This window comes from Aquarana catesbeiana, linkage group LG12 (genome assembly GCF_042186555.1).
Source record: "Aquarana catesbeiana isolate 2022-GZ linkage group LG12, ASM4218655v1, whole genome shotgun sequence".
Lineage (NCBI taxonomy): Eukaryota > Metazoa > Chordata > Amphibia > Anura > Ranidae > Aquarana > Aquarana catesbeiana.
This window is the reverse complement of record NC_133335.1, coordinates 519,300-545,564: the sequence shown is the minus strand read 5'-3', so window position 1 is coordinate 545,564 and position 26,265 is coordinate 519,300. Positions and strand designations below refer to the sequence as shown.

The following is a 26,265-nucleotide window of genomic DNA, read 5'->3' as shown; positions in this document are numbered from 1 at the left end:
CATCAGACCAGGCAACGTTTTTCCAATCTTCTATTGTCCAATTTTGGAGATCCTGTGCCAATTGTAGGCTCAGTTTCCTGTTCTTAGCTGACAGGAGTGGCACCCGGTGTGGTCTTCTGCTGCTGTAGCCCATCTGCTTCAAGGTTGTATGTTTTGTGCATTCCGAGATGGTATTCTGCATACCTTGAATGTAAAAAGTGGGTATTTGAGTTACTGTTGCCTGTGACGGGAGTCACTTTGGGTGGGGGGCTTGTGGAACCCAGCTTACCTTGGAGAGCTCAGGAAACTCCTTGTCCAGCTCCCCCGACCCCTCCTATGTGTAAGTCACTCTGTGTCTATTAGGGGAACAGGGTGATCGAGAACCCCAGTCGGGTCTGCCTAACCCTACTCACCGTACAACCACACCGGACTCAGCATTTCCTTTTACCCCTGTTATCTCGGGTTCTTTATTTGTGGTATGTGCTGAAAGAATGAAGGGGCTCTTGGGACATTAATATTTCTGAACAATATCCCAGTAACAGTATGTGGATTAGCTGGGAGAGGGGAGAAGGGGATTTCTCCAGCAACCCCTCTCAAAGGCGATGTACTGTTGAAAAGTTGAATACACCTGGGTGTGTCTCTTGTTACTGAATGTAGTTTACCCCGCCCTGTGTCTTTATGCAGAGCAGAGGGGTTGTCTCCTGAGTGTATATCTCTTTGTACCTGTGTTTGAATGTTTTTACCCCACACTGATGCTTTGACAAGTGACTGGGTGGGCCAAGGGATCTTGGATCGTGCTGGTACCGGACAAAGGAAGCGTATATGTCAAACAGACTCTTCTTGAGTACAGGGCCAGAGGTGGAATTGCGCTTCCTGGCTGTGAACACGTTCAAACCACCACCAGGATCGATGACGGGATAGGGAACTTTGGCCATCCCAGCGGAGATATGGATCTGGCATCAGAGTTCCCGAGGCTGCTGTGGAGCTCCCTTTCAGCAATCCCCAGGACTGTGTCTGCAGGTCAGTACCTGGAGATCAGGCAGCAGATTCGGTGCAGGTCTGGCTTGGAGCCCTCCAGGTCACTGGTAGACAACAGGGCAAGTGCTTTCCAACCCAAGAGCAAAGAGCCAGTGACCAATGGGAGTTATGGATGACATTCCTGGGAGAGCCACCCCAGGACCAATGGGTGTCCGAAGAGCTGGACAATCGATATCAGGCTCTGCAATGGCACGCAGAGCAGGAATATTTAGGGGAGACAACAGAATGCTCTCCAGAGGGATAGGACTTTGGCGGCCCTGGATTGCTGTGGGAGAGCCTTACAGATTGTTTTTGTGTTTGGCAATGAAGGGAAACCTGACCTTGAGGACCTGCGAGAATACAGAGAGGCTATGCTCGGTCTTAAAAATATATAACCAATTGTGCCTGCGCTAAAAAATATATAGAGTAGAAAAATCGTGCAAAATTATTAATAATATTGTCACGGAACGCCCCACACTCCGCTTGAGTGCTTCCGTCATATACCGCTTCCTAAGTTCTGGAACACGAGTCCAATGGATCTGGCTATAGGAACCCCAAGAACTAGACAACACCAGTCTTGGAGTACATCAGAACTACCTTTATTTTGAGATCTCACAGACCTTTATACAGCAGGGATGACTCAAAGCTAACCTAATTAACATGACCTAATTTACTACAAAATGTACCCAGACCAGATGACAGTCTTGTGGGCACCGGGCTTCACACATTAATACAATTAACAATACAAACAACAATCTCCCCCCTCCTCAGCCTAGACCATTCGTCTATTAGCCAGTGCTGGTGGCTAATGTGATCAGCTCTCTCAATTAACATAAACACATGTTGATAACACCAGCATCTCCTCACAGGATGTGTCCCAGCAGAATGAATCAGTCTTATCAGCAGGGGGCTGCTGGAGGAATCCCCCCTCCCTCTTCAGGGACACAAATATACAGTAAGGAGTCCCCATACAATATATACATGACTGAGTCCGATTAATACAGTTCAGACTGGATTTCTCATTCACCTCAAATGCTAGGGCCCATAATCGGTGGGCAACAGGCTTGCACACAGTCCTCTCCAACAGCCTCCGCTCCGGCCAGGTCCGTGACAAATATTAATAATAAATTAATGTGCTAATAAAGATATATAAATATACATATACTGTGCAATCCTTATACGGATATCCCCCAGAGGAAGGCACGTGATCCCTGTGCCGAATACGCGTTGGGGAGGGGTAGGACGGAGCTGTCAGCAGGGAAGGAGATGAACACACACTACACCGCACGCCATACGAGCCGTGGTTAACGAATTTACCTGGATAGTTTGGTGCACTGTAACACCCGCAGATTGTGAGTACCCTCCTGGAGGAATATCTTTTTCTTTTAATAAACTCCTTACTTTATTACACCATGGAGCTTTCTTTTTCTTTTTTATGAATGATATTTGGCTTTACCTGAGAGGATTGGATATACATCATTGTACCCTGAGTGAGCCCAGAAGTGGCCCCAAAGCGTCTTAGACACTGTTTAACTACCGTGTCACACGATTAGAGGTGAGCGCAAGCACAAGTGGGGGATCACGGGAGAGCACATCTAGCTTGTTGTGATTTGGACACCATTCAGGAGAAGCATGATGGACACTTAATTTATGGACACTGAATACCTGCACTTTTGGTTTTAATTAGTCGATCGTATTCTGATTGGACACTTGACCGGCACAAGATTTGCACTTCAGATTTTAAGTTTTTTTCCATGCATGAGGCACTTTGAGAATTTTATACACAAGGATTGCACTTATTTATGTATGCACTTTGAAGATTTTTACGTATAAGGATTGCACAGTATATGTATATTTATATATCTTTATTAGCACATTAATTTATTATTAATATTATTAATAATTTTGCATGATTTTTCTACTCTATATATTTTTTGGCGCAGGCACAATTGGTTATATATTTTTAAGACAAGGAATGAAATGTGGTGAAGTGTTTGCTGCTTATAATTAGTTGACTTACGCCTTAGAGGCATTGGTCCACTTGTGGCTCGCAAGATCCCCATATCTTTCTATGCTCGGTCTTGCAGGGGTCTCAGAGCTTAAACCTGATCTGGACTATTTGCTAAGGAAAGAACAGCATCTGGAAAGGGCATACAGGAAACTGCTAGAACAAGTTCAGCAGAATGCCAGAGAATCGGCAGCAGAAACTCTGGAGATTGCCGTCCCCAAACCTGAAGTGCTGACAACAAGGCAGAGCCAAGCTAGCCTCTGCCCAGCACCAATAACATCTTCTTTGTTCTATGGACAGGAGATGGTGAACCTCTATCCCCAGACATCAGTTCCAGAGACTGGGGATTTAATAGACGTTTCCACTGAGGAGGAACAACTGGGCCTCCAGCAGAAGAGCTGGCTTCAGAGCATGGTGCTTTTGACCTCTGCCCACAACAATCAACTCTGCAGGAACTCCAGGGAGAAAATGCAATCGGAACCTCACAACTTCAGCTTGAGCTGATATCGGTGGATGGGACTGTGGTCTCCACTGACAGCAACCCCAGAAAATGGTCCGGCACTGAGACAGGAGGATGTCAGCCTTGCTCTGCAAGCACTTGGGGATTTTCATGTAGTAAAAGTGGATATGACTTCAGTCTCCACCTGTATACCCCAGGGATGCTGGGCATTTGGCCCAGATCCCCAACATCCTGACAAAGTGAGCCCAGCCACCCTGTCTTCTCTCCAGCAGCTGAAGTGACTTCGGGGAGAAGGACCAGTCCACACTTCTCCCCAGCAGCGGGTATGTTCTCTGAGAGAGGCAGAGGTTGGCTGGGTGAGTAATGCTCTGTTTGGGACAATGTGTTTGGGGTACTGTGTGGATACGGGCATTGGGGGACTGGAACTATGGACTAACTTCGAAGTCAACCCGTTTGGGGTCTCCTTCTGTGTTAGTCTCCTGCCGAAAGGGGCGATGTGTGACAGGAGTCACTTTGGGTGGGGGGGGTTGTGGAATCCAGCTTACCTTGTCCAGCTTGTTGTAATATGTTCACCGATTTATGTGGGACATTGTTGTGTGTATGTACACATGCAGTCAATATTGACCAGGCCAGAATTCAATTGACTGGTTGATTTGTCCAACTGAATTTTAACATATCAATGGGACAGCTGAAGACTCTTTGATGTGTTGATCTCATGCAAGTCTACCTAGGTGTGTGAGGTGAGGTATGGTCTGGAAACCTAATTGAACATTTCAAAGGGTACATTGTTTAAAGGACCATAGTAGAAGTATTTATTGATGGTAATTAGACTTGACGGGGTAACAATAAGATCAAAGAGTATTTTGGGTTGACCTAGCAGAAACTCCCTCCTAGTGGACTAGTATTTCATAGAGGACATTCAAGCTGGCATTTAGTGTGGGAGTAAGGCTCATCTGTGTATGGGTGAGTGAGGCTTGTATGTGTATGAGTGGGGCTTGTCCGTGCATGGCTGGGAAGACTGAATAATATGGGTCTCTGAATTATATTTCCTCTGTCGGATTTCTTTGTCATCTGTGGACTTTGGACTTTGTTCTGTGTTGGAAGTCAATAAAGTGCATCTCTCTGGAAGAATTGGGTTGCTGCGGAAGAGTACTTACATCATCATCATTATATAATAACCTAAATATTAATTATCTATACACCCAATATTAATACATATATTAAATCACTACACTGGTGCCGTTCATGTGACCAGAAGAGCATTTTCGGACTTAGTAACGGAAGTCGGTGGTGACAACAATCCTGTGAGGTGGACAGAAGTCTGATGAAGAACCAAGAGCTGTGCTGTGACTCTAATGTCTGGAATGTCTGGTTGTGACATAAGAGAGTCTGATCTACAAATTTAAACAAGTTGGGAACCCCAGAATTATTCTCTGGAGACCGGAAACAACAACAAAAAAAGGACTGTGTCGTGTACCAGAAGACCTGAAGTGGAAGCCAAAGGAGTAACTAATGCGGTGAGTAAAATATTTTCTTTTTTTTAATTATTAGTAATATAGTCAAAATGCTTACTCAGTGTGAAGCTAGTGTCAGTTCTGATAAAGTTAACAGATGGGTATTAAAATGTATTAAGCGCCATGGCGGTCCTTATGAAATTCCAGAAAAATGTAAGCAGACGTGGACGATGATGAAGGAATTTTTAGAGAAAAATGTTTTTGATAGCAAAATTTCAGAAAGTAAAAGAAAAGGTTGTATTATACAGGGCTTGTTATCTTGCTGTTTAACAATGGAAAGTTCTTTGAATTATAAGGTTGAGGAAATTACCCAGTTACAGAAGGCAGTTGATAATAGCAACAATGTTTGTGAGAGGTTACAAAACCAATCAGACACCGAGACAGTAAATTTAAAATTGCATGCGGTTACGATTGGAGAAGCTTTACTTGAGAAATCTAAACATTGTGATGAATTATCAGAGGAAAACGAGAGATTAAAATTAAGAATTATGGAATTAGAGAAGAGATCTCAGGAATGCAGATATGCATCAAATCTTGGATTCAGCAATCTGCAGAAAACAGAACCTCATATTAAATCTGATAATGCATTACCAGCTGCCCCCACTGTGACTACCACAGTTTATAACAATAATAATAATACAGGTGAAGTTCAGCTTGTAATGAAGCCATTGAAACCAAAATTATTAGACGCAATTCTTAAAGAAATAGGAATGGTTCCATACCATGATTTAAACAGATTTTTAAAATGGTTTTGTGACGTGCAGCAAGTCAGAGATATGTACAATCTCAACCCATCTGACTTAGAAAGAGTTTTGCAACATTCTGTAGGAAGTGGTCTTTGGATGAGAATTAAACAAATCTGTATTCAGCCTCTGAGAACAAGGGACATATTACTGGAATTATTATGTGTTTTGTATGGTGTACGTTCTGATGTTACTATTCATGGAAAGATCCAACAAATGCAAAATGAATCTCCCTATGAATTGTCACACAGGATAGCAACGATTATGGAATTATTGGTCGGTAATAATCTTGCATTTGAGCGTGGTGGCTTGATACATATGAGTATGTTTCTAGATGCTTTGCATGAAGATATCAAACAAAATATTTTATTAGTTACCCCAAATCCTCATGATTTAAAAGACATATTGTTGAGAGCAGACCATTTATGGAGAAAGTCAAATGAGCAGGCTGTCAAAATTGATTTAGCCACATTGTTTAGGACAAATACTGAACATAAAGATCAGAAGATAATATCCTATGATAACACCCAGAGAGGACACTCCGGGTCAAACATAGGTGATATTAATATGAAAAACAGAGCTGACCAAAATAATAATAAGAAAAGGTCAAAGACTTGGATACCGTTCTCTCAGTTAAAACATAAATATGACCAGCTGAAAATTGAGTATGACAAGATGAGAGGGGAACGTGATACATTATTAGAGCAGTTGAAGGGGGTACAGGGTGTCATGAATGTACAAGATGTATATTCTCCAGATCTGTCTTTGAATGCAGATGACACTTGTCTAGCAGTGGGGGGTGAATTAGCTCCAAACTGTAAACGTGTAAATAGTGTTTTGTTTTAACTTCAAACAATGTTTAAGGACCTTGCTAATTAGTTTTGTTGGAGAGTTTTTTTGTCTTTCAGATATTGACATTTAAATGACGGTGAATAGCAGAAGCACAGTCTGAAATTGCTGGCTGGTGAGGGAGAATTATGGGAGAAATGCTGAAAAGACAACAAGGAATTATAAAGCATTCATGGACTCTCTCGAAATTCATCAAGCAATGGACCTTTTTTCTTTTTTTTCTTCAACGCCCTAATTTTTAATTTTTCGCCCTTTTCCTGATATATTTTGCTTTTCATTTTTTATTTTCTTTATGTTTTATTTCTTGAACATTTATCTTAAAACCAAAGAGAAGCATTTTAACCTAAAATAATTTTCATAACATCTGTACATATTACATAATGCTTATTGATCAATATATTTGACATCTAAGGTGAGATGCTGCACAATGGCTTGGCATAGCATAAATTTTAGTATGTTGGGTGGTTTTCCTAAATTTATAAGAGGGGTGAGTGAAATTCATCACTCTAGTCATGATTTGAAAATTTGTTGATTCAGTTGTTTATAATATGCTAAAGGCTATGACATATATGGATGAAAAAGACCTTTCTACCTTTCATGGTGAAGATACTAGCAAGAATTTCCACTGCTGCTTTGTCTGGACAGAAGATCTGATAAACACTGATGTGAAGCTGACTCTATCTGAACCATCGTGTGGGGGTATATGTATATGTTGGTATACCATTCAAGTGTAATTATGGACTGAATGATCCAAGTAACTGCTTTATTGAAGACAATGGGGGGTCGGCCTACAGCAAATTACAAAAGCAAATTGTGGCTGGCAATCAACAAATTCTGGTACTTGACAGGTACACAACCCGGTCATCTTTGTTCAAATTGTGGAAATGGAAAGAAGCAGATGTGATTTGTAAAATGCTTGCAAGATGGACTCATGAATGTCAAGTGCAAGGAAATAGTTTGCAGTACAGTTAACCTTTTGACCTTGAAAGTGAGTGCTGGTACATTGATGGTTCTTCTTACTATAAAGATGAAAGTAGAGTGTTTGCGTAAAAGCATCTTTAAAAATGGAAAGCTTGAGCCTGGAGATGAGAGAATCCTGGACTTGTGGATTGGAGTTCCCAGAGCATACCAAGTTTTCTTTCAGTGAGATGGTGAGAGATGTGATGAAGTCAGACCGAAGAATGGACTGTGACATCAGCTCGTCTTTGCGCAATATTCAAGATCTTGATGTGATATAATAAGGCCTAACAGCTATATGGGCCACTGACGTTTACCAAATCCTTTTCCAGTCATGGTCTAAAAGTTATATTATCTAATAACTGTTTCATGGGGATATTTTAGAGGCTGGCGAAGAGAGATGTAACCAGTTTCAACTTCATATTTTATATGAGCCATTGTAAAGCATCCAGTACCTTAAATCATAATGATATTTTTTGTTGTTTGATTTATGGGTCAGTTCTAGTAGATAGAACCGACCCAAGTGGGGGTATATGTTGTAATATGTTCACCGATTTATGTGGGACATTGTTGTGTGTATGTACACATGCAGTCAATATTGACCAGGCCAGAATTCAATTGACTGGTTGATTTGTCCAACTGAATTTTAACATATCAATGGGACAGCTGAAGACTCTTTGATGTGTTGATCTCATGCAAGTCTACCTAGGTGTGTGAGGTGAGGTATGGTCTGGAAACCTAATTGAACATTTCAAAGGGTACATTGTTTAAAGGACCATAGTAGAAGTATTTATTGATGGTAATTAGACTTGACGGGGTAACAATAAGATCAAAGAGTATTTTGGGTTGACCTAGCAGAAACTCCCTCCTAGTGGACTAGTATTTCATAGAGGACATTCAAGCTGGCATTTAGTGTGGGAGTAAGGCTCATCTGTGTATGGGTGAGTGAGGCTTGTATGTGTATGAGTGGGGCTTGTCCGTGCATGGCTGGGAAGACTGAATAATATGGGTCTCTGAATTATATTTCCTCTGTCGGATTTCTTTGTCATCTGTGGACTTTGGACTTTGTTCTGTGTTGGAAGTCAATAAAGTGCATCTCTCTGGAAGAATTGGGTTGCTGCGGAAGAGTACTTACATCATCATCATTATATAATAACCTAAATATTAATTATCTATACACCCAATATTAATACATATATTAAATCACTACACAGCTCCCCCGGGCCCTCCTATGTGTAAGTCACTCTGTGTCTATTAGGGGCACAGGGTGACCGAGAACCCCAGTTGGGTCTGCCTAACCCGACTCACCGTAGAACAACACCGGCCTCAGCATTTCCTTTTACCCCTGTTGTCCTGGATTCTATATGTGTGGTTTGTACTGAAAGAATGAAGGGGCTCTTCACTTCTGACAGTGATATTTCTGAACAATCTCCCTCAAGAAATATATGAAGATAAATAATTTAACCTTTCAGATTGCTAGATTGAGGTGTGGCTGTATCCCATTGTTCTATTGTTTCTGGCTGCCCTGGGAGCAACCTATTATGGGATGTATATGTGTATGTGGATTAGCTGGGAGTGGGGAGGGGGGTATTTCTCCAGCAGCCCCTCCCAAAGATTTCTGCTGGAAAAGTCTTCTGCTGGAAAGTTGAATACACCTGGGTGTGTCTCTGGTTACTGAATGTAGTTTACCCCGCCCTGTGTCATTATGCAAAGCAGAGGGCATGTCCTCTGAGTGTATATCTCTTTGTACCTCTTTGTGTCTACACTGATGTCCCGACAAGTGACCGGGTGGGCGAAGGGACCCTGGATCGTCCTGTACTGCACAAACTGCGGATATACTCCTCTTGAGTTAGGGGGTCCGTGACATTGCCTTTCTATTGTCTGCCCATTCTCCTCTGATATCAACAAGGCATTTTCCTCCACACAACTGCCGCTCACTGGATATTTTCTCTTCTTCCCACCATTCTCTGTAATCCCGAGAGATGGTTGTGTGTGAAAATCCCAGAAATACTCGGGACCAGCCCGTCTGCCACCAACCACCATGCCACGTTCAAAGTCACCCACATCCCCTTTCTTCACCATTCTGATGCTCGGTTTGAACTTCAGCAAGCCGTCTTCACCACATTTAGATGCCTAAATCCATTGAGTTACCGTCATGTGATTGGCTGATTTAGCAATTTGTGTTACCAAGAAACTGAACAGGTGTACCTAATAAAGTGGCCGGGGAGTGTATCTGACAGGTTTATAGATTAGGACACATCTACACCTACATCACACTGTACATGAATGGTCCTCATAGGATGGTCCAGCTGACTCCATAATCTCTATGTGAGACAGACACGTCTGTATACACATCACATACAGTGCCTGGAAAAAGTATTCACACCCCTTGAAATTCCCCACATTTTGTTACAACCAAAAACATAAATGTATTTTATTGGGATTTTATGTGATAGACCAACACAAAGTGTCACATAATTGTGAAGTGGAAGGAAAATGATAAATGATACAAATAAATATGTGAAAAGTGTGGGGGAGGGGGGACATTTGTATGGCGCCCCCCGGAGTCAATACTTTGTAGAACCCCCTTTCTCTACAAGTCTTTTTGGGGATGTCTCTACCAGCTTTGCACATCTAGAGAGGACATTTCTGCCCATTCTTCTTTGTAAAATATCTCAAGCTCTGTCAGATTGGATGGAGAGCGTCTGTGAACAGCAATTTTCAAGTCTTGCCACAGATTCTCAATGTGATTTAGGTCTGGACTGTGACTGGGCCATTCTAACACATGAATATGCTTTGATCTAAACCATTCCATTGTAGCTCTGGCTGGATGTTTCGGGTCGTTGTCCTGCTGGAAGGTGAACCTCCGCCCCAGTCTCAAGTCTTTTGTAGACTCTAACAGGTTTTCTTCTAAGATTGTCCTGTATTTGTCTCCATCCATCTTCCCATCAACTCTGACCAGCTTCCCTGTCCCTGCTGAAGAAAACCATCCCCACCACATGATGCTGCCACCATCATGTTTCACGGTGGGGATGGTGTGTTCAGGGTGATGTGCAGTGTTAGTTTTCCCCACACATAGCGTTTTACTTTTAGGCCATAAAGTTGAATTTTGGTCTCATGTGACCAGATCACCTTCTTCCACATGTTTGCTGTGTCCTCCACATGGCTTCTCACAAACTACAAACAGGACTTCTTATGACTTTCTTTCACCAATGTCTTTCTTCTTGTCACTCTTCCATAAAGGGCAGATTTGTGGAGAACACGACTAATAGTTGTCCTGTGGACAGATTCTCCCTCCTGAGCTGTGGATCTCTGCAGCTCCTCCAGAGTTACCATGGACCTCTTGGCTCTTCTCTGATGAATGCTCTCCTTGCCCGGCCGGTCAGTTTAGGTGGACGGCCATGTCTTGGTGGGTTTGCAGTTGTGCCATACTCTTTCCATTTTCCAATGATGGATTGAACAGAGCTCCAGGAGATGTTCAAAGCTTGGGAGATTTTATTATAACCTAACCCTGCTTTATACTTCTCCACAACTTTATCCCTGACCTGTCTGGTGTGTTCCTTGGCCTTCATGATGCTGTTTGTTCACTAAGGTTCTCTAACAAACCTCTGAGGGCTTCACAGAACAGCTGTATTTATACTGAGATTAAATGACACACAGGGGGACTCTATTTACTAATTAGGTGACTTCTGGAGGCAATTGGTTCCACTAGATTATAGTTAGGGGTATCAGAGTAAAGGGGACTGAATACAAATGACCCCCCCCCACACACACACACACACACACACTTTTCACATATTTATTTGTATCATTTATTATTTTCCTTCCACTTCACAATTATGTGACACTTTGTGTTAGTCTATCACATAAAATCCCAATTAAATACAGTATTTGACAAAAGTAAGTACACCCCTCAGTGACATTTGTGTAAATCTTTTCTTCTATCTTTTCATGTGACAACACTGAAGAAATGACACTTGTCTACAATGTAAAGTAGTGAGTGTACAGCTTGTATAACAGTGTAAATTTGCTGTCCCCTCAAAATAACTCAACACACAGCCATTAATGTCTAAACCGCTGGCAACAAAAGTCAGTACACCCCCAAGCTGTACACTCACTACTTTACATTGTAGCAAAGTGTCATTTCTTCAGCGTTGTCACATGAAAAGATAGAAGAAAAGATTTACACAAATGTCACTGAGGGGTGTACTTACTTTTGTGAGATACTGTACATTTACGTTTTTTGTTGTAACATGACAAAATGTGGAATATTTCAAGGGGTATGAATACTTTTTCCAGGCACTGTACACTGCGCACTGACACGTCTGTGTTTCTGACATCCACAGGCAGAGTTCCAGGGAAAGAGCGGGCAGCCGTTATTGTCAGAGGGGGCGGAGCGGTGACCTCGGGTGAGTTATTATTGTGCTGGTGGTCAGGGAAGGGACTCTCTGTCTGTTGTAACCTCTCAGTCATCTCTTCCTTTTAGGTGCCCCACCCCCGTGGACCGCCTCCTCTTCCTACAGTATCGTGCAGCACAGAGAGAGGGCGCTGTCCTCATCAGTTCAGAGGGAGGAGTCCTGTACTGGTGGAGTATCTTCACCCCGGACTCCATATTCGGTGATTGCAATGGATAATTCAGTCATGTTTCTCTGAATTTTACATGCAGAGTGGCCCTCAGGTGACACAGAGTCTGAAACGTGAACTGACTGAGCCTTTCATCAACATGGAGTGTGCCCAGACCGGGCAGCCTGACGATTTGGCATAGAGCTGCTTAGTCTCAGTATCTGTCAGAAGTCTTGTAATAAGTCTTTTCATAATCCTTTATTGGGTGACAAGGGACGGCAATTTAGTATGTATCACATGTCCGGGCCAAGTGATGGCTGATTAGTGTATAGCCCATGGCTGGGCCTATCAGAGGTTGGTGACCACAAGTGACGGCACAGCTTGGGGGAGAACATCTTAGTCTTGCTGTAACTCACAGTCCTGATTTCACAATCTGATATAAAGGTCCATTGCCACCTTCATGGTCTTGAACTAAATCATAATCTTGTCTTGGAGTAGTCTGAGTCTCCATTACGTGCAGTCCTTGTTGTCTTCTTGGTTCCATCTCCTGGTAATCTGGTGGGATTGAAGTCCTCAACATACTAATGATCTTGTCTTCTAATACTCAGAGTCTCATGTACATCGTTCTGGTTAACAATTTGGTTCATATTCTGGTGGGTTTGGAGTCCTCAGTATAATGATAATCTTGTTCAGAGTACACACTTTTACAAAGTCCTGGTTGTTGTCTCTTCTGTCTTATCTTCTGGTAATCTAGTTGAGATTGAAGTCCTCGCCCTAATAAGGAAGGTCTTGTCTTGGAATAGTCAGGGGGTCTCCTTTACATGTTGTTGTCTCTTCTGTTTTATCTTCTGGTAATCTAGTTGAGATTGTAATAATGATGGTCTTGTCTTGGAATAGTCGGGGGGGGGGGGGGAGGGGGGGGGAGGTTTCCTGTACATGTTGTTGTCTCTTCTGTCTCATCTTCTGGTAATCTAGTTGAGATTGGAGTCCCCGGCCTAATAATGATGGTCTTGTCTTGGAAAAGTCGGGGGGGGTCTCCTGTACATGTTGTTGTCTCTTCTGTCCTATCTTCTGGTAATCTAGTGGGATTGAAGTCCTCACTATAATGATGGTCTTGTCTTGGAATAGTCAGGGGGGGGGGGTCTCCTGTACATGTTGTTGTCTCTTCTGTCCTATCTTCTGGTAATCTAGTTGAGAATGGAGTCCTCGCCTTAATAATGAAGGTCTTGTCTTGGAATAGTCGGGGGGGGGGGGGTCTCCTGTACATGTTGTTGTCTCTTCTGTCCTATCTTCTGGTAATCTAGTTGAGAATGGAGTCCTCGCCCTAATAATGATGGTCTTGTCTTGGAATAGTCGGGGGGGTTCCTGTACATGTTGTTGTCTCTTCTGTTTTATCTTCTGGTAATCTAGTTGAGATTGGAGTCCTCACTGTAATAATGAAGGTCTTGTTTCGGAATAGTCGGGGGGGGGGGGGGTCTCCTTTACTTGTTGTCTCTTCTGTCTTATCTTCTGGTAATCTAGTTGAGATTGTAATAATGATGGTCTTGTCTTGGAATAGTCGGGGGGGGGGGGGGAGGTTTCCTGTACATGTTGTTGTCTCTTCTGTCTCATCTTCTGGTAATCTAGTTGAGATTGGAGTCCTCACTGTAATAATGAAGGTCTTGTTTCGGAATAGTCGGGGGGGGGGGTCTCCTTTACTTGTTGTCTCTTCTGTCTTATCTTCTGGTAATCTAGTTGAGATTGTAATAATGATGGTCTTGTCTTGGAATAGTCGGGGGGGGGGGGGGTTTCCTGTACATGTTGTTGTCTCTTCTGTCTCATCTTCTGGTAATCTAGTTGAGATTGGAGTCCCCGGCCTAATAATGATGGTCTTGTCTTGGAATAGTCGGGGAGGGGGGTCTCCTGTACATGTTGTTGTCTCTTCTGTCCTATCTTCTGGTAATCTAGTTGAGAATGGAGTCCTCGCCCTAATAATGATGGTCTTGTCTTGGAATAGTCGGGGGGTCTCCTGTACATGTTGTTGTCTCTTCTGTCCTATCTTCTGGTAATCTAGTGGGATTGAAGTTCTCACTATAATGATGGTCTTGTCTTGGAATAGTCAGGGGGGGGTCTCCTGTACATGTTGTTGTCTCTTCTGTCCTATCTTCTGGTAATCTAGTGGGATTGGAGTCCTCGCCTTAATAATGATGGTCTTGTCTTGGAATAGTCGGGGGGTCTCCTGTACATGTTGTTGTCTCTTCTGTCCTATCTTCTGGTAATCTAGTTGAGAATGGAGTCCTCGCCTTAATAATGATGGTCTTGTCTTGGAATAGTCGGGGGGTCTCCTGTACATGTTGTTGTCTCTTCTGTCCTATCTTCTGGTAATCTAGTTGAGAATGGAGTCCTCGCCTTAATAATGATGGTCTTGTCTTGGAATAGTCGGGGGTCTCCTGTACATGTTGTTGTCTCTTCTGTTTTATCTTCTGGTAATCTAGTTGAGATTGGAGTCCTCACTGTAATAATGAAGGTCTTGTTTCGGAATAGTCGGGGGGGGTGTCTCCTTTACTTGTTGTCTCTTCTGTCTTATCTTCTGGTAATCTAGTTGAGATTGTAATAATGATGGTCTTGTCTTGGAATAGTCGGGGGGGGGGGGTTCCTGTACACGTTGTTGTCTCTTCTGTCTCATCTTCTGGTTACCTAGTTGAGAATGGAGTCCCCGGCCTAATAATGATGGTCTTGTCTTGGAATAGTCGGGGGGGGGGGTCTCCTGTACATGTTGTTGTCTCTTCTGTATGTCCTATCTTCTGGTAATCTAGTTGAGAATGGAGTCCTCGCCCTAATAATGATGGTCTTGTCTTGGAATAGTCGGGGGGTCTCCTGTACATGTTGTTGTCTCTTCTGTCCTATCTTCTGGTAATCTAGTGGGATTGAAGTCCTCACTATAATTATGGTCTTGTCTTGGAATAGTCGGGGGTCTCCTGTACATGTTGTTGTCTCTTCTGTCCTATCTTCTGGTAATCTAGTAGGATTGAAGTCCTCACTATAATGATGGTCTTATCTTGGAATAGTCTTCTGTATGTAGTCCTTGTGATCTCTTCTGTCCCGTTTTTTATGGTGATCTGGTTGAGTCTCCTTTACTTGTTGTCTCTTCTGTTTTATCTTCTAGTAATCTAGTTGAGATTGTAATAATGATGGTCTTGTCTTGGAATAGTCGGGGGGGGGGGGGAGGTTTCCTGTACATGTTGTTGTCTCTTCTGTCTCATCTTCTGGTAATCTAGTTGAGATTGGAGTCCTCACTGTAATAATGAAGGTCTTGTTTTGGAATAGTCGGGGGGGGGGGGGGGGTGTCTCCTTTACTTGTTGTCTCTTCTGTCTTATCTTCTGGTAATCTAGTTGAGATTGTAATAATGATGGTCTTGTCTTGGAATAGTCGGGGGGGGGGGGTTCCTGTACATGTTGTTGTCTCTTCTGTCTCATCTTCTGGTAATCTAGTTGAGAATGGAGTCCTCGCCTTAATAATGATGGTCTTGTCTTGGAATAGTCGGGGGTCTCCTGTACATGTTGTTGTCTCTTCTGTCCTATCTTCTGGTAATCTAGTAGGATTGAAGTCCTCACTATAATGATGGTCTTATCTTGGAATAGTCTTCTGTATGTAGTCCTTGTGATCTCTTCTGTCCCGTTTTTTATGGTGATCTGGTTGAGTCTCCTTTACTTGTTGTCTCTTCTGTTTTATCTTCTGGTAATCTAGTTGAGATTGTAATAATGATGGTCTTGTCTTGGAATAGTCGGGGGGGGGGGGGAGGTTTCCTGTACATGTTGTTGTCTCTTCTGTCTCATCTTCTGGTAATCTAGTTGAGATTGGAGTCCTCACTGTAATAATGAAGGTCTTGTCTTGGAATAGTCGGGGGGGGGGGGGGGTTCCTGTACATGTTGTTGTCTCTTCTGTCTCATCTTCTGGTAATCTAGTTGAGATTGGAGTCCCCGGCCTAATAATGATGGTCTTGTCTTGGAATAGTCGGGGGGGGGGGGGTCTCCTGTACATGTTGTTGTCTCTTCTGTCCTATCTTCTGGTAATCTAGTTGAGAATGGAGTCCTCGCCCTAATAATGATGGTCTTGTCTTGGAATAGTCGGGGGGGTCTCCTGTACATGTTGTTGTCTCTTCTGTCCTATCTTCTGGTAATCTAGTGGGATTGAAGTCCTCACTATAATGATGGTCTTGTCTTGGAATAGTCAGGGGGGGGGGGTCTCCTGTACATGTTGTTGTCTCTTCTGTCCTATCTTCTGGTAATCTAGTGGGATTGAAGTCCTCACTGTAATAATGAAGGTCTTGTTTCGGAATAGTCGGGGGGGGGGGGTGTCTCCTTTACTTGTTGTCTCTTCTGTCTTATCTTCTGGTAATCTAGTTGAGATTGTAATAATGATGGTCTTGTCTTGGAATAGTCGGGGGGGGGGGGGGTTTCCTGTACACGTTGTTGTCTCTTCTGTCTCATCTTCTGGTAATCTAGTTGAGATTGGAGTCCCCGGCCTAATAATGATGGTCTTGTCTTGGAATAGTCGGGGGGTCTCCTGTACATGTTGTTGTCTCTTCTGTCCTATCTTCTGGTAATCTAGTGGGATTGAAGTCCTCACTATAATGATGGTCTTGTCTTGGAATAGTCAGGGGGGGTCTCCTGTACATGTTGTTGTCTCTTCTGTCCTATCTTCTGGTAATCTAGTGGGATTGGAGTCCTCGCCTTAACCACTTGAGCCCCGGACCATTATGCTGCCTAAGGACCAGAGGTCTTTTTCCAATTTGGCACTGCGTCGCTTTAACTGCTAATTGCGCGGTCATGCAATGCTGTACCCAAACGAAATTTGCGTCCTTTTCTTCCCACAAATAGAGCTTTCTTTTGATGGTATTTGATCACCTCTGCAGTTTTTATTTTTTGCGCTATAAACGGAAAAAGACCGAAAATTTTGAAAAAAAATGATATTTTCTACTTTTTGTTATAAAAAAAATCCAATAAACTCAATTTTAGTCATACATTTAGGCCAAAATGTATTCGGCCACATGTCTTTGGTAAAAAAAATGTCAATAAGCGTAAATTTATTGGTTTGCGCAAAAGTTATAGCGTCTACAAACTAGGGTACATTTTCTGGAATTTACACAGCTTTTAGTTTATGACTGCCTATGTCATTTCTTGAGGTGCTAAAATGGCAGGGCAGTACAAAACCCCCCCAAATGACCCCATTTTGGAAAGTAGACACCCCAAGGAAATTGCTGATAGGCATGTTGAACCCATTGAATATTTATTTTTTTTGTCCCAAGTGATTGAATAATGACAAAAAAAAAAAAAAATATTTACAAAAAGTTGTCACTAAATGATATATTGCTCACACAGGCCATGGGCCTATGTGGAATTGCACCCCAAAATATATTCAGCTACTTCTCCTGAGTACGGGGATACCACATGTGTGGGACTTTTTGGGAGCCTAGCCGCGTATGGGACCCCGAAAACCAATCACCGCCTTCAGGATTTCTAAGGGTGTAACTTTTTGATTTCACTCTTCACTGCCTATCACAGTTTCGGAGGCCATGGAATGCCCAGGTGGCACAACCCCCCCCCAAATGACCCCATTTTGGAAAGTAGACACCCCAAGCTATTTGCTGAGAGGCATATTGAGTCCATGGAATATTTTATATTTTGACACAAGTTGCAGGAAAGTGACACTTTTTTTTTTTTTTTTTTTTTTTTTTGCACAAAGTTGTCACTAAATGATATATTGCTCACACAGGCCATGGGCCTATGTGGAATTGCACCCCAAAATACATTTAGCTGCTTCTCCTGAGTATAGGGATACCACATGTGTGGGACTTTTTGGGAGCCTAGCCGCGTACGGGGCCCCGAAAACCAATCACCGCCTTCAGCGTTTTTAAGGGCGTGAATTTTTGATTTTACTCTTCACTGCCTATCACAGTTTCGGAGGCCATGGAATGCCCAGGTGGCACAAAACCCCCCCAAATGACCCCATTTTGGAAAGTAGACACCCCAAGCTATTTGCTGAGAGGCATGGTGAGTATTTTGCAGCTCTCATTTGTTTTTGAAAATGAAGAAAGGCAAGAAAAAACTTTTTTTTTTTTTCTTTTTTCAAATTTCAAAACTTTGTGACAAAAAGTGAGGTCTGCAAAATACTCACTATACCTCTCATCAAATAGCTTGGGGTGTCTACTTTCCAAAATGGGGTCATTTGGGGGGGTTTTGTGCCACCTGGGCATTCCATGGCCTCCGAAACTGTGATAGGCAGTGAAGAGTGAAATCAAAAATTTACGCCCTTAGAAAGCCTGAAGGCGGTGCTTGGTTTTCGGGGTCCCGTACGCGGCTAGGCTCCCAAAAAGTCTCACACATGTGGTATCCCCGTACTCAGGAGAAGCAGCAGAATGTATTTTGGGGTGTAATTTCACATATTCCCATGGCATGTTTGAGCAATATATCATTTAGTGACAACTTTGTGCAAAAAAAAAAAAAAAAAAAAAAAAAAAAATTTGTCTCTTTCCCGCAACTTGTGTCGCAATATAAAATATTCCATGGACTCGACATGCTTCTCAGCAAATAGCTTGGGGTGTCTACTTTCCAAAATGGGGTCATTTGGGGGGGTTTGAACTGTCCTGGCATTTTATGCACAACATTTAGAAGCTTATGTCACACATCACCCACTCTTCTAACCACTTAAAGACAAAGCCCTTTCTGATATTTTTTGATTACATGAAAAAATTATTTATTTTTGCAAGAAAATTACTTTGAACCCCCAAACATTATATATTTTTTTAAAGCAAATGCTCTACAGATTAAAATGGTGGGTGTTTCATTTTTTTTTTTTCACACAGTATTTGCGCAGCGATTTTTCAAACGCATTTTTTGGGGAAAAAACACACTTTTTAATTTTAATGCACTAAAACACACTATATTGCCCAAATGTTTGATGAAATAAAAAAGATGATCTTAGGCCGAGTACATGGATACCAAACATGACATGCTTTACAATTGCGCACAAACGTGCAGTGGCAACAAAATAAATACATTTTTAAAAGCCTTTAAAAGCCTTTACAGGTTACCACTTTAGATTTGCAGAGGAGGTCTACTGCTAAAATTACTGCCCTCGATCTGACCTTCGCGGCGATACCTCACATGCATGGTGCAATTGCTGTTTACATTTGACGACAGACCGCCGCTTGCGTTCGCCTTAGCGCAAGAGCAGGGGGCGACAGGGGTGCTTTTTTTTTTTTTTTTTTTTTTTTCTTTATTATTTTTTTGCTTTTTTATCTTATTTTTAAACTGTTCCTTTCATTTTTTTTTTTTTTAAATCATTTTTATTGTTATCTCGGGGAATGTAAATATCCCCTATGATAGCAATAGGTAGTGACAGGTACTCTTTTTTGAAAAAATTGGGGTCTATTAGACCCTAGATCTCTCCTCTGCCTTCAAAGCATCTGACCACACCAAGATTGGTGTGATAAAATGCTTCCCCAATTTCCCAATGGCGCTATTTACATCCGGCGAAATCTAAGTCATAAAATGCTCGTAGCTTCCGGTTTCTTAGGCCATAGAGATGTTTGGAGCCACTCTTGTCTCTGATCAGCTCTATGGTCAGCTGGCTGAATCACCGGCTGCATTCTCAGGTTCCCTGTTGAGACAGGAGAGCCAGAGAAAAACACGGAAGACGGTGGGGGGGGGGGGGCATTCCCTCCCACGGCTTGTAAAGGCAGTCTAGAGGCTAATTAGCCGCTAGGATTGCTTTTACATGAAAGCCGACCGCTGGCTGAAAAGAATGATACCAAGATGATACCTAAACCTGCAGGCATCATTCTGGTATGACCACTCAAAGTTGTGAATGGCGTACCTGAAGACAAAAAAATGGTTAACAATAAAGCACAGTAAACAGTAAAGTATAAATAATTACATACCTGAAAAACAAACATGATAAAACATAATAACAATAACAATAACAATAAAACACTGCAGAATAGAATACAGTAAAAAAAGAGCAGAACAATAGAGAGAGAGAATAGAGAGAGAGAACAATAAAACGACAACTATTTTTTTTTATTTTATATATATATATTTTTTTTTTTACACTTTTTTTGTAACTAACTTTTATAACTGTAACCGGTTCCAGGTTCGGGTCTCTCACAATGCGATGTCATCTTGGGAGACCCTGTGAAAGTGTGCCTAGCCTGTGCAATGCTGTACCCTACGCTAATACTCAACTAGTGAATGGTAGCGTTCAAAACATTCACCAATGCAAAGACCAGGATTGTCAGGACAGGAGGGACAATAATAGCGGGTGTCACGCCTATATCCGCGCTTGCTGCAGACACAACATCTTTTTTGGGGGGGTTCGTTGGGTAGGGGTACTCGGGAGGACATAAAGAAAATGCCTCTCATGCAGCCGACTGCATTTGGTTGGGGATGTGAATGGGGGAAGTACGGGCGCTGCAGAAGTGGTGGGTTCCCAATTAGGATTGGCGAATGCAGCAGGAAGGGCACTATGGGCACGACAGGCCTGTGTTTGTCTTCTTCTTGGTGGCAGCGGGACACTACTTGTGCTTGCCACCTCACCAGCTTGAACTGCACTTATGGGACTCGCCACGTCACCAAGTGTTACTGCAGCGCTGGTTTGACTACGACCGGGGTATACTAGGCCGCTGGTGCTTGCCAGTTCAATAAAAAGCTTCCAAAAAAACTGTTAGCGATCGCAGGGATCAGGCCTGACTCTGCGAACGCTGCAGTTATGCGTTTAGTGTTTTGTAAGTGTCAGTGATCGATCGATACTGCACTTGGGTGGGCTGGGCTGGGCCGGGCGGAGGGGCAAAACGCAGGTGCTAGCAGGTATCTGGGCTGATCCCGCTAACACTGCGTTTTTGGGAACCCTAAACTGCTGGGGACGCTAGTATAGATCTGATCGGATCAGATATTGATCCGTTCAGATACTATACCACTAAAGGAGGCGTATGCTGCGTGCGTGGGTGTTAGCGGTACTGGCGCTAACCTGACGCTGCCTGGGGCCGGTGCTTGCTAGTTCACCAAAATGCTACCAAAAAAACTGTTAGCGATCGCAGGGATCAGGCCTGACTCTGCGAACGCTGCAGTTATGCGTTTAGTGCCTTGTAAGTGTCAGTGATCGATCGATACTGCACTTGGGTGGGCTGGGCGGAGGGGCAAAACGCAGGTGCTAGCGGGTATCTGGGCTGATCCCGCTAACACTGTGTTTTTGGGAACCCTAAACTGCTGGGGACGCTAGTATAGATCTGATCGGATCAGATATTGATCCGTACAGATACTATACCACTAAGGGAGGCGTATGCTGCGTGCGTGGGTGTTTGCGGTACTGGCACTAATCTGACGCTGCCTGGGGCGACGCATATCACCGCCGGGCGATCAGGGGGCTAAACCTTTATTAGGTAATAAACGGCGGGTGCCCTGACACTATAAAAAATAAACGAACTAACCTGCGTCACCCGTAACGGTTATACGGTGATCAGTGGTGAAAGGGTTAACTAGGGGGCAATCAAGGGGTTAAAACATTTATTAGGTAGTATATGGGGGTCCCTGTCGCTATAAAACGCTGACGGCGAACCTAAATATTTACCTCACTAACTAGCGTCACCAGTGACACTAATACAGCGATCAGAAAAATGATCGCTTAGTGACACTGGTGACAGGGTTATCAAGGGGTTAAAACTTTATTAGGGGGGGTTAGGGGGGTACCCTAGACCTACAGGGGGGTAATACTCACTGTCCCAACACTGTAACTGTCACAAACTGACACTATGCAGTAATCAGAAAAAAAAAAAAAAAAACCTGCTGGTGTCAGTTTGTGACAGGGGGGGGGGGGGTGATTGGGGGGGGATCGGGGGGCGATCGGGGGGGATCGGGGTGTTTTGTATGCCTGGCATGTTCTACTGTGTGTGTAGTGTGTTGTGCACTCACATTGATGTCTTCTCCCCTCGGCGCTGGAACGGAAACTACCGAGCCGAGGGGAGATGACATCATTTCCTTTGCTGCTGTTTAGCATACAGCAGCAAAGGAGTGTTCCCATTGGCCGGCGGCGATCGCGAGGGGGGGGCCACGAACGGATGGCCTCCCCCTCATCTCGGATCGCCGGGGAACAGAACGGGACCGCTTCGGGCACCGGGGGGGGGTCCGATCGGACCCCCCACCCGCGAGAGGCAAATCACGTACATGTACGTGATTTTGCCTGCCCGTGCCGCCTTGCCGACGTAAATCGGCGTTAGGCGGTCCTTAAGTGGTTAATAATGATGGTCTTTGTCACGGAACGTCCCACACTCCGCTTGAGTGCTTCCGTCATATACCACTTCCTCCCAGTCTGTATACAGATATCCCAACCTCTCTGAGCACAAACAAGGCGACACTTACAGGCAACAGGCTTGCATACAGTCCTCTCCAACAGCCTCTGTCCCGGCTAGGTCTGTGACAGTCTTGTCTTGGAATAGTCGGGGGGTCTCCTGTACATGTTGTTGTCTCTTCTGTCCTATCTTCTGGTAATCTAGTTGAGAATGGAGTCCTCGCCTTAATAATGATGGTCTTGTCTTGGAATAGTCGGGGGTCTCCTGTACATGTTGTTGTCTCTTCTGTCCTATCTTCTGGTAATCTAGTTGAGAATGGAGTCCTCGCCTTAATAATGATGGTCTTGTCTTGGAATAGTCGGGGGTCTCCTGTACATGTTGTTGTCTCTTCTGTTTTATCTTCTGGTAATCTAGTTGAGATTGGAGTCCTCACTGTAATAATGAAGGTCTTGTTTCGGAATAGTCGGGGGGGGGGGGTGTCTCCTTTACTTGTTGTCTCTTTTGTCTTATCTTCTGGTAATCTAGTTGAGATTGTAATAATGATGGTCTTGTCTTGGAATAGTCGGGGGGGGGGGGGGGTTTCCTGTACACGTTGTTGTCTCTTCTGTCTCATCTTCTGGTAATCTAGTTGAGAATGGAGTCCCTGGCCTAATAATGATGGTCTTGTCTTGGAATAGTCGGGGGGTCTCCTGTACATGTTGTTGTCTCTTCTGTCCTATCTTCTGGTAATCTAGTTGAGAATGGAGTCCTCGCCTTAATAATGATGGTCTTGTCTTGGAATAGTCGGGGGGTCTCCTGTACATGTTGTTGTCTCTTCTGTCCTATCTTCTGGTAATCTAGTTGAGAATGGAGTCCTCGCCCTAATAATGATGGTCTTGTCTTGGAATAGTCGGGGGGTCTCCTGTACATGTTGTTGTCTCTTCTGTCCTATCTTCTGGTAATCTAGTGGGATTGAAGTCCTCACTATAATGATGGTCTTGTCTTGGAATAGTCGGGGGGGGGGGGTCTCCTGTACATGTTGTTGTCTCTTCTGTCCTATCTTCTGGTAATCTAGTTGAGAATGGAGTCCTCGCCTTAATAATGATGGTCTTGTCTTGGAATAGTCGGGGGGTCTCCTGTACATGTTGTTGTCTCTTCTGTTTTATCTTCTGGTAATCTAGTGGGATTGAAGTCCTCACTATAATGATGGCCTTATCTTGGAATAGTCTTCTGTATGTAGTCCTTGTGATCTCTTCTGTCCCGTTTTATGGTGATCTGGTTGAGTCTCCTTTACTTGTTGTCTCTTCTGTCTTATCTTCTGGTAATCTAGTTGAGATTGTAATAATGATGGTCTTGTCTTGGAATAGTCGGGGGGGGGGGGGGTTTCCTGTACATGTTGTTGTCTCTTCTGTCCTATCTTCTGGTAATCTAGTTGAGAATAGAGTCCTCGCCCTAATAATGATGGTCTTGTCTTGGAATAGTCGGGGGGTCTCCTGTACATGTTGTTGTCTCTTCTGTCCTATCTTCTGGTAATCTAGTGGGATTGAAGTCCTCACTATAATGATGGTCTTGTCTTGGAATAGTCAGGGGGGGTCTCCTGTACATGTTGTTGTCTCTTCTGTCCTATCTTCTGGTAATCTAGTGGGATTGAAGTCCTCACTATAATGATGGTCTTGTCTTGGAATAGTCAGGGGGGGGGTCTCCTGTACATGTTGTTGTCTCTTCTGTCCTATCTTCTGGTAATCTAGTGGGATTGGAGTCCTCGCCCTAATAATGAAGGTCTTGTCTTGGAATAGTCGGGGGTCTCCTGTACATGTTGTTGTCTCTTCTGTCTCATCTTCTGGTAATCTATTTGAGAATGGAGTCCTCGCCTTAATAATGATGGTCTTGTCTTGGAATAGTCGGGGGGTCTCCTGTACATGTTGTTGTCTCTTCTGTCCTATCTTCTGGTAATCTAGTGGGATTGGAGTCCTCGCCTTAACCACTTGAGCCCCGGACCATTATGCTGCCTAAGGACCAGAGGTCTTTTTCCAATTTGGCACTGCGTCGCTTTAACTGCTAATTGCGCGGTCATGCAATGCTGTACCCAAACGAAATTTGCGTCCTTTTCTTCCCACAAATAGAGCTTTCTTTTGATGGTATTTGATCACCTCTGCAGTTTTTATTTTTTGCGCTATAAACGGAAAAAGACCGAAAATTTTGAAAAAAAATGATATTTTCTACTTTTTGTTATAAAAAAAATCCAATAAACTCAATTTTAGTCATACATTTAGGCCAAAATGTATTCGGCCACATGTCTTTGGTAAAAAAAATGTCAATAAGCGTATATTTATTGGTTTGCGCAAAAGTTATAGCGTCTACAAACTAGGGTACATTTTCTGGAATTTACACAGCTTTTAGTTTATGACTGCCTATGTCATTTCTTGAGGTGCTAAAATGGCAGGGCAGTACAAAACCCCCCCAAATGACCCCATTTTGGAAAGTAGACACCCCAAGGAAATTGCTGAGAGGCATGTTGAGCCCATTGAATATTTATTTTTTTTGTCCCAAGTGATTGAATAATGACAAAAAAAAAAAAAAATATTTACAAAAAGTTGTCACTAAATGATATATTGCTCACACAGGCCATGGGCCTATGTGGAATTGCACCCCAAAATATATTCAGCTACTTCTCCTGAGTACGGGGATACCACATGTGTGGGACTTTTTGGGAGCCTAGCCGCGTATGGGACCCCGAAAACCAATCACCGCCTTCAGGATTTCTAAGGGTGTAACTTTTTGATTTCACTCTTCACTGCCTATCACAGTTTCGGAGGCCATGGAATGCCCAGGTGGCACAACCCCCCCCCAAATGACCCCATTTTGGAAAGTAGACACCCCAAGCTATTTGCTGAGAGGCATATTGAGTCCATGGAATATTTTATATTTTGACACAAGTTGCGGGAAAGTGACACTTTTTTTTTTTTTTTTGCACAAAGTTGTCACTAAATGATATATTGCTCACACAGGCCATGGGCCTATGTGGAATTGCACCCCAAAATACATTTAGCTGCTTCTCCTGAGTACGGGGATACCACATGTGTGGGACTTTTTGGGAGCCTAGCCGCGTACGGGGCCCCGAAAACCAATCACCGCCTTCAGCGTTTTTAAGGGCGTGAATTTTTGATTTTACTCTTCACTGCCTATCACAGTTTCGGAGGCCATGGAATGCCCAGGTGGCACAAAACCCCCCCAAATGACCCCATTTTGGAAAGTAGACACCCCAAGCTATTTGCTGAGAGGCATGGTGAGTATTTTGCAGCTCTCATTTGTTTTTGAAAATGAAGAAAGGCAAGAAAAAACTTTTTTTTTTTTTCTTTTTTCAAATTTCAAAACTTTGTGACAAAAAGTGAGGTCTGCAAAATACTCACTATACCTCTCATCAAATAGCTTGGGGTGTCTACTTTCCAAAATGGGGTCATTTGGGGGGGTTTTGTGCCACCTGGGCATTCCATGGCCTCCGAAACTGTGATAGGCAGTGAAGAGTGAAATCAAAAATTTACGGCCTTAGAAAGCCTGAAGGCGGTGCTTGGTTTTCGGGGTCCCGTACGCGGCTAGGCTCCCAAAAAGTCTCACACATGTGGTATCCCCGTACTCAGGAGAAGCAGCAGAATGTATTTTGGGGTGTAATTTCACATATTCCCATGGCATGTTTGAGCAATATATCATTTAGTGACAACTTTGTGCAAAAAAAAAAAAAAAAAAAAAAAAAAAAATTTGTCTCTTTCCCGCAACTTGTGTCGCAATATAAAATATTCCATGGACTCGACATGCCTCTCAGCAAATAGCTTGGGGTGTCTACTTTCCAAAATGGGGTCATTTGGGGGGGGTT

At 43.4% G+C, this 26,265-nt stretch overlaps 1 protein-coding gene across 1 annotated transcript in view; it reads left to right on the top strand.

Annotated features, from left to right (window-relative positions):
* LOC141113782 (cilia- and flagella-associated protein 337-like) overlaps positions 1-26,265 on the top strand; it is a 178,447-nt gene that overhangs the window by 103,668 nt on the left and 48,514 nt on the right. The window contains exons 16-17 of the mRNA XM_073607063.1: positions 11,874-11,936; positions 12,014-12,144. Of these exons, the coding sequence (XP_073463164.1) occupies positions 11,874-11,936; positions 12,014-12,144 (194 nt within the window). The remainder of the gene's footprint in view (positions 1-11,873; positions 11,937-12,013; positions 12,145-26,265) is intronic.